This window comes from Struthio camelus, chromosome 1 (genome assembly GCF_040807025.1).
Source record: "Struthio camelus isolate bStrCam1 chromosome 1, bStrCam1.hap1, whole genome shotgun sequence".
Lineage (NCBI taxonomy): Eukaryota > Metazoa > Chordata > Aves > Struthioniformes > Struthionidae > Struthio > Struthio camelus.
The window spans coordinates 89,948,047-89,962,673 of NC_090942.1; the positions used below are offsets into that span (position 1 = coordinate 89,948,047).

Below are 14,627 nucleotides of genomic sequence, written 5' to 3' on the forward strand. Positions count from 1 at the left end.
ACATTAGAAAGGATAAAGTATCCTTATCAGCAGAGTAATGGATAAGTGAGTTGCAGTATGCAATAAATTATATTATACTTTCTATAAAATGTAGGTACACAAATGTAAAAAATGTGTAAGATTTATATATATTTATATTTATATAATATCTACATACTTAGGTGGAGCAATATTCTCTGCTAAAAGGTGTGTGACTGAGGATGCTGGAGACAGGAGCCTCTGCTCATGCAGTCCAGGCGGGGACCAAAGCAATCCTCCCTCATGTTTCCTTCATCACTCTGCTGGTCCCCTCCCATAGCAGCAAGAAGAGAAAATAAGGCTGTACCAAAATAGAGGAGGTTCTGGGAGCTGCGCCTGAAGAACTGCCCAGTGGCCCGTGCCATGCAAGCATTGGCCCCTCTCTTGAGTAAAGCCTTCACTAGAGTGATGTTCTGGTTCACTGCTGCAATGTGGAGAGCTGTCTGTCCTGTAAGACACACAAATATAAAACTTGCCTTCTGAGAAAGCAACTTCAGGCTGTCAGAGCAGAGATCAGTAGCCTGCAGTTCACATTTCATGTATGTTAAATCTAAGTTTAACATGATTGCATCCATAGGGTACATGGGCAACATGATTTAGCTTTGACGTTATCTCTATTTTGAGCAGAGGGTTGGACTACAGAGTTCCAGAGGTCCCTTTCTACTTAAATCTTGTGAAAAGGGATTTTACAATCTGCCAACAAAACCAACAGAATGCACTTTCTTGATGTTGTTTAGGAAACAGCACATGCCATATTCCTCCAGGAAGTACACTGAAAGTCCATGTCCCTCAGAAAGGAATATGCTTTCCTTCATGGGACATGAAGAGCAGATCAAGACAATGCTCCCAAAGCAGACCTACTTCAAAATAAGTTTTGGAATTTTTAAAAACCCATAATTATTATTTTAGTGGTTTCAAGAATCCACCTAGTATTGCTGTGTAATAGTCAGTCAGGATTATTCTTTCAGACCTTGCTCTGATTCTAGACTTATGAACAGAAAAAGGAAATGTTCATATCTCTTCAGAAGAAAAAAAAAAGAAAATGTGGACACATTTGTTTTTAATCCCCAGTCTTTGTATACCAAAGAACCAGTTTTTCTCTTCTGAAAGGAAATCAGGCAGGTAACCTCTTTGTCACAAAGGACTAGATGTGTCTACAGCTGAAGGCAGAACACTGTAGACATCCTTGCCATCCCACTGTAGTCAGTAGGCCTGCAAGGGGTCAGGGTTTATGAGTTACTCATTTGCATATATGTGCATGCATTTGGTTTTAATACAATCCCACCTTCTGCAAAGGGTCAGGAGCCACTTGTATGTTGATTTTGCAATGTAGCAGTTTAGCAATATATCGAACCCAGAATAGTATAAGCCATTTTCCTAAATGTGTAGGCAATGCTTCTTCTCTCCCCCTGCAGAGAATCCTGCCCAACCTCCTATCCTGAGCTGTTACCTTCATAGAGGTCTGATATCATCCTCTCATTGACGAGCTCTGGAGCTGCTTCCATCAAAGCCACTGCGGCTTCCACGTTATCATACAAGGCAGCCACATGAAGGGCTGTTTCTCCCACTGCACCTAGAAACAGGAAGAGAAACATATGGGTCATCTATACTTTCAGCCATATGCAACAAAAGCAGATATGGATTTATTGGGGTGGAGAATAATGGGAGTGCTGGGTCCTCCCTTGAGCGTTGTTGGGTGTCACCTCATGGCATAACATGCTAACAGCATAGCCTTGTCCTTCACTCCCTCAAAACCTGGAAGCTGAGCACAGACTTGAGGTGCTTGTGAAAAGGAGGATGCTTTTTAAGTGGCAGGAAGTAAAAGAAGCACACCTTGACCATCTCTCTCAGGAAATGACCTCCCTTAGTCCCTCTAGAAAAGAGGCCGAGTCAAGATGTAAAGCAACCATATTATCTCCGATCTTCACAACTCACTGAATTTTTCTTCCGTCTGCTCTAGAAGCCAATACCTCTCTCAGCTGCTGACACACCATTAAGTAGTTTGATACTGCTAATGTGAATGTTGTGGCATACACACACGCTACTCTGCTTTTCGCAGCAGGGTCTTGCCTTCCCCAAAAACCAATTTGTGACAAATAATCAAGTAACCTCTTTGATAGATATCACATGTTCCATCAGTGAGAAGTTTTGTAATGGCTCCGAGGTTGTTCTCCTTGGCAGCCTGGAGCAGTGGGGATTCCCAGATCCTACAATAAAGAAAAAGTGGTCGCTGATGAACACAATCAAACACGTGATGCCTCTCTGCAGAACTAGACTGAACTCTGCTCAAGCCAGAAAGAATCTTCAAAAATGATTTGAAAGGTAGGTAATGCATACTACTATGTGAGGTATTTTTGAATATCATCCCCCAAAGCAATAAAAGAACCAGAAAAAGCAAACAAACCACAGGTCATTCATCAGCTCTTGCCTTACTGACACATAACCATATGGTGGCAGCATCGGGAAAGAAAGGAGAAAGGAATAACCAACTCCAAATTGGTTCTGGTTTACATGGCCTGCAGTTTGAGGCACAGAAGATAACAAACAACCGGTCATTTGAGACTTCTCCTGCCAGCAGACTAGCTATCTCTTGAGCAAAAAAAGCCAGCAGGTTTTATGGAGCACAATAAAAAAAGGTCCCCTTCTGAATTACCCACATAATGGATGGAAAAGTACAAACAAGAATTCCCCCTGTATCTTAACAAAGCTCCCTCTGGTATAATTAAAAGAATGAGATCTGAAATGTAATTGCTGATCATATAAACTTATCTAGAATATTCACAAACTTAGCTATAATAATTTTTTTTCTGCTGCTGAGAGAATTGAGGAAGCTGACGATAAATGAAAACTATGTCCATTCTGGGAAAGAGTATGCCATCAAACAAGTGCCAGTGGAACATTTATAGCTGAAGAATGCCCTTGAATTCTCCACCAGGCTTTTGCTTATTTCAGTAGATCCTTTAGAGTCAAATAAGAATTTACGAGTACTTCACTACAGCAAGGTCATTTGATGCAAACAATATCCTGGACAGTGCAAAGTTGATCACAGCAGTGGAAAAGCAACTCTTGTAATTTAGTGTGCTCCTTGCAATACTGATGCTTCTTCTAAAGCTCCTGTTTGGATATGATAATATCTATAAGCTACTAGCCCCCAATTATTGGTGTAAAAATGGCAAGACATCAATCTTACAACTTGAAAGGCACACCTCCTAATCCAAAATAGATTTTAAAAGTCTAAATATTTTAGGATGGTCTTTTTTTTTCTAGGTGCCTGATCCATCAGTTTTGAATGCTTGTGCATTTGTGGGTCCTTTCACCCAACTGTGTCTGTCTAAAAGTTAGGTATTTAATCTCAGCTGATCACCTGTGCACCAGGTACAGTCAGTGGATAGATATGGATAGGATAGGTCTTTCCTGTAGGTGCCAGAAGGCTCTTTCTGTGAGGAGACAGATAAGAAGTTAGGCAAGATGAACCTCATTCATGAAGTGATTCTACATGGACTAAAGTCTGACTCTTCGCAGATCTGATCAGGCTGCCACAGGTTTTTCCTCTGCCTTGGGAAGCTGAACAATCTGAACCCTCAGTCATGCTTGCCATACATACAGAATAACTGCTTTTATTTGCAGTCTTTCACGTTCTACTGCTTATGCTACCACCTGTGCTGTCTACTTGCCTTGGGTAGCAGGCTAAGATGGGCCAGCGGCCTCAGATTTTATATCTAACAGTTAGCAATGTCTAACTAGTAAACAAGATACAAAAAAAAATTGTGAAATAGGTAAAGGGAAATCATGGAAAATGGTTCAGTATAGATTATCTGAAAGCTAAGGTGCTTAAGGAGCTGTTAAATCTTTTTTCACATGCAACTGGCTTTCTTCCTCACATCTCATGGCTCCTGCTGCATTCATTAACCAGGACCAGGCTTATGCTTTTAAAATATAAAGAATAAGCTGCCCAGTAGGTGGTGAAAAAAAACTCTACTAACCTCTCATCTAGCATTTCATCCTGTCTTGAATCAGGGGATCAAAAACAGGAAGCTTTCTAGCCTTGGGATTCTTGTAGAAAGAGATCAAGGATAGTCAACATGAGCACAACCTTTAACCTTTTTGTATGGGTTTTGGTCTTTTCTGAGGAGCGTGGAGGAGTTAGCTTTGTGACAGAGATGAGCCACAGATTTGCTTCAGTTTGAGGAAAAAAAGCATCCAGTTTCTCAGGGGGATTAATAAAACCTGGAGACCAAAGAGACACTGTTTTCTGGATAATGAATAAGAGAGGCATTTGCAGAGCTAAAAAATAAACTGATATGAAGAACCTGACCAACTGGTCCCATCTCTTCCCATAAGTGAGCCAACTTATCATACAAAATACTTTATAAATAAGATCTTATGTAAAGATTTCTTTTTTATTACCTCCTGAACGGAACAGAAAATTTCTTTTCAATCCAGTTGTTACTGTACTAGTTACCTGCCAGGCCTCCTTGATCAGCATCCAAACAAGTTTTGCTAATGCTCAAATTTAGTTGGGCACCCAACAATCACAAAAGATAGAACATAAACTACTATGTTAGGGTTATTACTTTTGTTATCTTACATTATTTTTAGAGGTATCTTTTCATTCTTAAAAATGTCTTGCAGTGAATTGTTTTTTTGTTTTTATACAAATAAAAACTTCTAAGTAGCCAAAGTTCAGTAGCTAAAGCTTTAAGGGAAAAAAAATCCAAAGAAACAAAAGAATCAGGCTACATCTCCTGAGTTTTCAGAAGGAAATAGCAAGAGAATCCTCACTCCAAATGGGGTAAGTTCAGCTTTAGGTCCGTGTTTGGATGCAAATTTTGTACTTTTTCCTCACTTCTACTTTCTTATAGTATAGATTTTTTAATTATTCTTAAATACCTAGCACAGCTCAGGTCAAGCTGTAATGTGTGAAATGGAATAAGTCTAAGGAAAACTGTAGAGCGATGACAATGCTGTTCTGAACAAGGAGAACTACAGCCTTGTTCTCCCTACCTATTTGGCAAAGGACGCTCTGTCCTTTTACCACAATTGAACAACTGCTAGTGGACCAGACACTAGTCTCACAGCCCCCCCAAAAAGGCACACAGGACAAATACTTTAGTCAAAACCATAAACTTGGATATATATTCGATTATTGCTCCTTGTATTGTCACAGATTTCTTCCTTGCATTATAGTATTATTTAGTTGCAAGATTTAGGGATACAACTTTTTGGGCAAGTTATATACTAAACAATAGATGTTTTGCATGAATTAATAATGTTGAGGTTAGAACCCATTATCTATGAATATAACTCTATAATAAACTACAGCAAAATCTGAGAGAGAGAGAGAGAGAATGAATGGCAACAATAATGATGATTCAACAATAAAGCCATAGAAAACCATCAGAAAAGTCCATGTCTTATGGAAATACATATTTCTTGCCTTAAATTATTTTTTTATTAACAGTACTTAATAATCTTGAAGCAAAAAGTTTCTTTGATACCCAGTTATCTTTGGATTTAATCCATTGAACTGTGTCCAAGCTCTGGACAGCTTTATAGGAGAGGGATACTGACATGCTTGAGAGAATTTGGAAGATAAAGCAAAACAAAGAGATATCAGAAGTATACAGATGAATAGGAACCAGTTGACTAAATGTAAGCTAAGGGGCACAGGCATATAATATTACCTAATATTATATAATTATAATAAAAGCAAAACTGAAGGGAATATTTATCATTTCATAAAAGGAACATTTCCTATCATCAAGAGCGCCCTATTTCCCAAGTCACTAGAAACTAGACTAGAAAAATGCTAAAGAACAGAATTTAGCTATACATATTCAGATATAAAGAACCATCCTGACCAAATCAGGGAGCCATTCTGACCTATTTTGTATGTGTCCTTCAGACTCTTGGCCTTGCTGCCATGGGAAGTATTTCTTCTTTAGCTTATCTATATGTTAGTTGCTTTAATTACTAATTACAAGTTGATTTGATGAGAACATTATTGCTAGGATCAGACAGATAGGGAGAAAATAAAGAAGCATTTGGAGTAAAACTCGTAAGATTCAATATTAGTGAAGCAAGTTTGCCACTTCTGCCATTATTTTGGCTGAGGAAGATTGTGTTCCTGGAGAATGTAACTTGCAGAGGCAGGAAGTGAGAAGGAGGTGGCATTTGAATAGTATAAACAATGCCACAATTACTATGTTGATGCTTTACTGGGTATGCCTTTATCCCTCAGATGACCTCAGGAAGGAGGAAGGATTAGGCAAGAGACAACGTGGGAGGACGCAAACACAATACCTTTCTCACAAAATTCTCCAAAGCCTTTGTAAACAACTAATTAAATGCCTGTTAAGATGCAGACACTTAATAACTATTGTACTCAGCTTTCAGAAATTTAGGCCAAAATTTTCAAAGCTGTCTACTCATTGTAGTGATCTGCAACTCAGCTCACAGAATCAGAGATGCCAGGCCAAATGGCAAGCTGGTAAATAACTCAGAAGTGTTGATAAATGTCACAGCACCCTGCCTCCGATAACTCAGAAATCCATGACTTACATATTTATGCCATGTTTTTGCCCTAAATTAATTTTCTGGCCCCTAATTGGGAAAACATTTTACTTTCATTTAAAATGTGTCATTATAATTATCAGCCAGTTTTTAACACATTACTGCAATGTGGTGAGTATATCAATGTTAAGTACTGGATGAATCACTTTCACCAATGCAAAAAAAAAAAAAAAATCCAAATTACATCACCTGAATCTTGAATCTTTGCACTGGATCACAGTTTGAAATTTTTAATGGAACTGGATATTTAACCAATTTGCTTCCTGACCCATCAAACACAGCATGAATTCTACATGTGACAACTCTTGTTTCTGTATGTCAAAGTAGCCATAAAGTAAAATCTATAACTATGGACTCTTAACAGAGCTTCCCACACTAGATGCTTAGTTTCCATAAATTACCATTACAGTCACTGGATGGAGACGGAGGATTTTGGAGAATGATTCAGCACAGGGATCTACTTAGGCGCTTTGAGAAAATAATTCAGCACAGCTAAACTAAGAGGCTATTCTATATAATTTCCTGCATCAGCTATGTAATCAAGGGACACTAAGCTCCTAATGTACCCACCTAAGTTAGGTGTGTAATACTAGGAAGTACTGATGTCTCCTTATAGGATCAGTTTAGGATAAGCACAGTTATATAGACAAATAATTTTGATGGGCAACAAGAACCATGACAGTATCCAACTGGACCTGCATCTTGGTTCTTCCTACTTAGTTCAGGGATGTAGCTGTCTTGAGGCACTCTGTGATTCTGAATCCTGTATTACTATCACCTAGTTTACTTAACAGATGACTCACTGAGGCTCAGGAAGCTGTGATTTGTTTTTCAGTATAGGTGAGGGCAAAGTCAGCAATACCTGAAAATCCATTGTGAAACAAAAAGGAGATAGAATGTAGGTCAGATTCTGACTGGAGGAGTCATGTGAAATAACTTTAAACAAGATAAAGGCTTTCATAAGCACTTTCTGCTGGTGGTATGTATAGTTGTGCATTTATAGCTTCTTACGCACCTCCTTCAGGGTATGTTCTGCTCATTGCATTTATGAAGAGATAAAGGATACAAAGAAAACTCCATAAGACTTAGTTACAAAAGTAGGAATTTAAATTTATAGAGTTATTTTTTTTAACAAAAGAATTATGCTAAATATGTGAACTGTTTTGACACCAAACAATCTGAAGCCCTTTTTCAAAACTGAGCTCACCAGAGATGAAAAAGAGCATTTCTTTCTCCTTCTACCTTTCCTTCTACTGCTTGAGGTATTCCCAAGCTTGAGTATTCCTATTGCCAGGTACAGTTTAAATTTGGCGTCTGCTAGCTTCTCTCCCTGTCCTTACGGCAATGTCAATTACAGAAGGCCTAAGGCAATTCTTTCAAACTGGCCTATAAATTCAGCAGTGGCGTTTTATTGTAGCTTTCTTTTCTTTCCCTGTTGTGGTATTCAGAATACCCATCTTCAGCACTTCATCATGAAATCTCCAAAAGAGATTCATCTTCTCCCTTCCTTGTGCCAGCATATTTATGCTTGCAGGCCTTCAGGAGAGCAGGAGAGCGCTCAGAAAAAGCTAACCAGCCAGAAAGAGGAGCAGTACCAAAGAATGAGTTATGAACGAAGAGCATAAAGTGAAAAGGAGACATATTAAGATAATATGGGCTTGGAGAAGTAACACAGGGGCAATATCATCCAATGGCTTCAGCATCACCAACAAGAATCAATAATTTAACTGGAAACTCTTGCGTATGTGTGTGGAAGCCAACAGTAAACAGAGCTTCTCCTATGATGATGGGCTTTGTTGGTTCTTTCTGTCAGGAAAAAGACCCATGCTATAACTCTGCTATTGTAGGATACTAAAAATACTGTATTGTAGCAGCTCTGTGACAGTTCTGTAGGCTTGATTTACATAAGTAATCAGTGCTCACCTATCTTAAGTATCTCTAGAGGTGCCTACCAATGCGCATGTGTGAATACCAAATGCAGCAACACACTGGAAATAAATAAAATTATTTTGTATAGTCAGGTTAGTAATTGCAGATGTTACTAGACAAGCAACTGAGATTGAAGTTTTATCCCCTTTGATGTTTAAACCGTCTACCACACCGAGTAGCAGGAACCTTGTTCATTGACCTACAACAGGGCAGTCTCCTGGCAAGAATACACTTTTAAAATCTGCATGTGACAGCACCACAAGAATAATGTCATGCTAGAACTCGATCAACAGTTTATTTCTCCTGCACTGGTTATTTATTTATTTCTTCACTGAGTTATTCATAAAACTAAATTTTTCTCTGAAACATAACCTCACTCTAAAACAAAAAAATCCAGCCCTTGTCAATAGGGATCTTTATGCAGATCCATTCTCGCTTGTCTTCCTCACTCTGCATCTAATTGGTTTTCACTAATAATTTTTTTGTTTGTTTTTTGCAGAGAAGAAATTCCATGTTTAATTCTTCATGAGGAAACCTATAACCAAATTTAAGAAAGCAAATGCCTTGCTAGACCTATGGGTCACATCTTAGGCACTGGGGTCACATGTGTGTGTCTGCGTGTTGTGAGGGAAACATCAGCTCCAGATGAGCTTCACATCTGTGAAATTAAGGTGGCTTGTTTTCCATTATTAGGCACAAAATTTCTCGCCATGACGGCCTAACAGCATAAGAAAAGAAGACCAAAAACACTACCAGTGATACCTTTGTCTTTGTCATACATGCAGCAGCAGTTTCCAACAGGCTGTTTCTTTGCACCTTGGCTACTCGGAAGCATTGCTACTGAAACGTATTACAAATGATGGAGTGCAGCTGGGAGCTGGCATCTTTGTGTCACTATCATCTTTGAGAGCAACGGAACCCATTAATGCCGATAGGCATTCTAGATTTTAAGATAGGACAGTTGTACATTAGTTTGTGCTCTGAAATCTCAGTAAAGTTGTTCAGATAAGTGGAAAGCAAACTTCAGGTGACATCTGTCATTCACTACTGACTTGGGACAGATTGGTCTAGATACTCAAGGCTCACTGTGTCCCTGTAAAACTCTTAAGCAGCACAGTGCAATAGCATTACGCTGAATTACTTTTTGGTTTCACCATTTTTGTTTTCATGGTAAGCAAAGCACTTCAAGTACAAGAAAGACTAATCTCTCTGGGGACTAAAGGGCTACACAAAACATTAGGAGAATAAAAGCAGTGATGTTGAAGATGGATACAAAATTTTAGTGATGCATGCTTGGAATGAGCTGCACAGCTCTCTGCAAGTTATGTAAATTGTCCCAACCATCTTTAATGGATTATTTCTGGTGGAATAGATTTCTATAATTAATTAATATATGTAAAAGAGCTTTGATATTTCTGTTGAAATGTACTACACAGGTAAAATTATTGTTATTAAAATAATTAATTCTCACAGCATCCCAGGAGAGTCAGGTAATACCACTAATCCCTAGGCAATAGCTATGAGAGAGTGGGGACACACAAAAGATAAATGACTCCTCAGTCAAAGTTACAGAGGCAGGCAATAGCAGAAAGAGGAATATAACCTAAATGTCCTGGATCCATGTACTAACTTCTAATTTGTGTATCAATTATTTTTGATGAACACTGCAATTCTTATATAGTAGAGTTTCCAAAATTACCTGCTAGGGAGATTCTGCTCACATTAATTCCTTAGAGTGTCTTACATAGAAAATCAGGTTTAAAAAAAAACATCACTCCCATCATTTTTGACAGATCTATTAGACTGTAACAGGCAGGTAATTCCTCTTCATTCTTATCAGTCCTTAATTTCCTTAACTGTTTTTTCATAATTTTTTTATAACTATTTATCTCTTTATTCCTCATGATCCTGAACTATGCCATGTTTTTTAATTCATATGTTCCAGGCTACACAGATCCCAGAGTTTAATTCCAAAGATAACTTTAGGAAGGTCATATAAGATGTGACCACTATCCCCAGGCCTCCACACTGAGCTACAAGCTGGTTAAGGGGGATACTCCAGCAAAGCATAGTTAGGAAAGGTGAACTTAAGCTCTTCTGTAATCTTAGTAGGAAATTGTATTACATTTACTGAACTTTGATATTCCTTTGGGAAATGTTATAAAATGCAGGATCACTGTGGACAACCCCGACCCAAAACCTCGGTAAGATTCAAAGGACTGCTACATATGGAGAAAGAGAATAAACAGCAACATTAGTGAAGGTGAGAATTAGTAAAAATATTAACTTCCAAATTCTAACATCATCAGTTGTGAATCAGGAAAAAGTACTGTTTTCCTTGTGCAGAATCATGACACAATAAATTATGAAGTCAGCGCATAGTAGACAAGTAGTACCATATTTTCTACTGGCTTTCAATATAGTAATAGTAACACTTAATTGCTATGTATTCCTTCTTAACACTAAGAATTCAACACTAAGAAGAACTCAGGCTAAGACCACAACACTGCAATTTCACACAACAAAATGACAGGATGAAGTAAAAGTTGCTTACAGTAGCTTTTAGACAAAAAGCAAAAGTTTTCTAAAAACAGTTCCATATGCAAGTCACCACAGAAGGTTTTCCTGTTGCTTTTCATCTGTCTGTACATAGTTAACAACGTGGAAGTTATAAAACTGCTTCCAGTCCTTTGTAAAATGTTCCTTTTCTTTCACTTCAAATTCTGAATATCTCTGGTGACGAAAAGATGGCTGCGTGGGAAATAATATGCATACAGAAAGGAATGAGCAGTATAATAAGAGGGAGAAACAGACCTGCCCCTCTTTAGAAAAGAGCTTCTGCATATTGGCAACATCTGATATGACCAAATAGCAGAAGGCTATTTTATGTTACTTGAAAGTAGTGGGAAATATATAGACATAAAATGGGATAAAACAAACCTGTCCCATGCAACTCTGATTTCCTTTACAAGGAAAGCATATGCAGTACTTATGTTTCTTAAGCTCAGTTTTATATAGAAACACAGAGATGTCAAATAAAGACCACTGGGGTTTCACTGTAATGATCTATGAGAACTTTAGGAAGAAGGGCTTATATGCTTGACAGTTTTTCTGTTTTCCTCCAGCAGCAGCAACAAGCAAGATGTTCACAGACCTAGAGCCCATGACATATGAGGAAAGGTTGAGGGAGCTAGGCTGGTTCAGTTAGCTGAAGAGGAGGTTGAGGGGCAATCAAATAGCAACCTACAACTACGGGAAGGGGATTGACAAAGGAGAAGGGGCCAAACCCTTCTTAGTAATAGCAGACGATAAAACAATAGGTAAGAGCAGCAAAAGGTGACTTGGGAGGTGCAGGCTGGACATTAGGAGAAAAAATCTTCCTCACCAAGAAGCTAGTGCAGCACTGATAAAGGTACTCAGAGAAGTGGGGGAATCTGTTCTGGGAGACTTTTAAGAGTCAGTCAAACAAAGCCAAAGCAACTGGATCTAGTGTTGGCAATAGCACTGCTTCAACCAGGATGTTGGACTAGAGATCTGCAGAGGTCCCTTCCAACCCACATTTCTATGATTTAAAAATATAAAAATAATGTTATCATTGTAATTATAAAAATATTAATATGTTGAGACTTTTATGTTGCACATGTTTACTTGGACATCTACAGAATCTGCTCAGAGCTTATTTTTCAGTTACCTATGATATTTTTCCATGAATGCTCCTAAATATCTAGTTTATCATACCCAAGTTTAAACATTTCAGAGTTCCATGGAGACACATTTGTTGTCCCCGCTCTTTCCATTTTAAGTCTATATATGTCCTATTGTTTTGAAGTTTAAAAAAAACAGGCTTCTGCTATTTGGTCAGCAATTAAATGATGCTACTAAGTGGAATTTCTTTCCCTAAAACCAGATAGGTCCATTTGTCCCTCTTAAGTTATTAACCTACTTATTTCTGTACATATATGTGCATATACATGTGTATGTATGTGTGTATACATATATATATGTATGTGTGTGTGATATATAGGTATGTGTGTATATAATATATGTGTGTGTGTGTGTGACATAAATATCTGTATTGTTCCATGTAGCCACATTTTTGTCCCCAGAGATGCTCAGAGTTTTGGAGGGAAAGAAAAGAAAGACTTTTACAAGGGAATGGAAGCAATTTTATTATTTGAGTACCACAATCAATTGCATGCAGAATTTACAAGGAACAGTGAAAAACAGAGATATAGTTCCGTTTCCTGAACAATCTCGCATCCCTGTATGTGGAGGGGGGTAACATTGCACAGCAGCAACAGCCTTGATCCGGTATTTACATATGAAGATAGGCAATCTTCTTGGTAAGGTTAGGTCCAAGAGGATTCCCTACGTGCTTTGAAGATACTGGCATTTGGGCCAAGGAGGTAAGAAGCAGCAGTCCAACCTAGGGAAGTGAATAACCACCAAAACATGGAACAACATTAAGCTCAGTGGGTCCCAGAGTCAGGGCAAGCTTCGTGGAGACAGAAAGCAGAATCCCCGCAACAAGCCATCATTTCAAACATAGCTCAGTGTAGCATAAATAAGTCACACAGTCTTAATGAAAAAAAAAAAACCCTCTTAATTTCTTGTGAACTTTGCAAATGAAAGCAGGAAAGACAGAGCATACATTTTGAATTTGTGATGGAAATGCTGCACTCAGGATGATTCAGTTGAGACCTAGTAAACCCAAACGCAGCTGTTAAAGGAGATAATACTGGAACTCCAGAAACATGCCAACTTGAAAAAAGAAATCCTGTAGGGAAAAGTGCACCAAAGCTGTTTAAATCTTATCCCCTGGTAGGAGTGCCTAAGAGGAAAGAGGGAGAAGCAGTAGGAAGAAAGGGAAAGATAAGAAACCTGAAGTGCACTGTACCTTTTCTGCTGGAGGAGGTAGATTTCATCCAGATATTTATCCCAGGATTTTTTGCCTTGCAACTTCTGACTCAGTCCATTCCAGATCCGGAAATAGAAGGGCTTACTATCCCCAAATAAAGGCACCCCCATTGCACGTTCTTTTTTTCTGTCTTGCCCAGCTGCCTGAAAGCCAGCAATCCTCACCTTTATAAAAATCAGGAAAGGCTCACTACAGGGCAGCACTGCTCTTCACTCACAGGAAACTGTCCTTCAGATGCATCAGCTGATCAAAGTGCAAGTAAAAACACAACATAAAATCACCTCTGCCTAGTAGACCATACCTCTAGCCTCATCAACAGGTACTTAGTTTCCAAAATAGCCCAACCCAAAGGTGTGTCTGATTTACAAATAGCTCACCAGCAGCCTTCCTCTCACAAAAGACCCTATACAGCACTGAAGATGTCAGTACAGCACCGATGTCCTAGGCTTCTAGTATTTCTGTTCTGTTTCTAAAGTCTAGAATTTAAAAGTAATCTTCCTCCTTATGCATCTGTGGCTCCCTCTGAAATGCAACACATAAGCATAAGGAACTTCACAACAGGCAGCTGAACAAGCCAGGCGAAACACCTTTTACCTGAATGAACGTGTGGGAACGTGCCCTAAAAGACACTGTGCTCTGGGAAGGCGGTATAGACGAGGACACACCTCCCACTTCAGCCCTTTGCAAATCCTATTAAAGACACAGGTATTATAGACCCCCACCTTCTCTGTTTCACACAAACAAAATATATTCACTTTAGAAGCTGAAAGAAGAGTTTATGTAGATTAATGTGCAAGCTTTGCATTTTTCATTTTCCTTTAATTCCTGTATCCTCACACTGTTTCTTCCTATTATTGTTCCAGAAAAGCATATTTGGGAAAGGAATTAAAATTTCTATTTAATCCAACTAATTTTTGGTATAAAAAAGCAACATTCAGCTCTTAGGGGTGTCTGTGAAGCAGCAGACAATATTTCAAAATGGAGAGAGGAGATATCTTTCTAGCTGAATTATGAAGAAGCTAGAAGAAAATTTGGCAGGAAGGGAAGTTCCTAATCTTCTTCCCCTAAATAATTCCCCTAATATTCTTGCAGGATGAATCAATAGAAGTGTCCCCTCATCTTTAATACTGCTTTAGTGGACCAGGATTTTGCTTGAGTTCAGGGAGTAAGGGAGGAAAATATGTAAAAC

The 14,627-nt window shown here is 38.5% G+C and overlaps 1 protein-coding gene across 8 annotated transcripts in view; it reads right to left on the bottom strand.

Moving 5' to 3' along the window:
• The window catches only part of TRPV6 (transient receptor potential cation channel subfamily V member 6), a 29,936-nt gene extending 15,898 nt beyond the window's left edge, over nucleotides 1–14,038 (bottom strand). For 2 of the 8 annotated variants that reach the window (XM_009678088.2, XM_068956294.1), the window contains exons 1-5: nucleotides 13,816–14,038; nucleotides 13,418–13,681; nucleotides 2,128–2,225; nucleotides 1,469–1,591; nucleotides 326–466 (exon numbers count right to left, since the gene is read on the bottom strand). In XM_009678088.2, coding sequence (XP_009676383.1) covers nucleotides 326–466; nucleotides 1,469–1,591; nucleotides 2,128–2,225; nucleotides 13,418–13,548 — 493 coding nt within the window. In that variant the 5' untranslated portion in view covers nucleotides 13,549–13,681; nucleotides 13,816–14,038. Of the gene's footprint in view, nucleotides 1–325; nucleotides 467–1,468; nucleotides 1,592–2,127; nucleotides 2,226–13,417 lie in introns of all 8 variants that reach the window. The other 6 variants (XM_068956337.1, XM_068956329.1, XM_068956304.1 and 3 more) reach the window with 6 other exon arrangements.
• Between the last annotated feature and the right edge of the window lie 589 nt (nucleotides 14,039–14,627).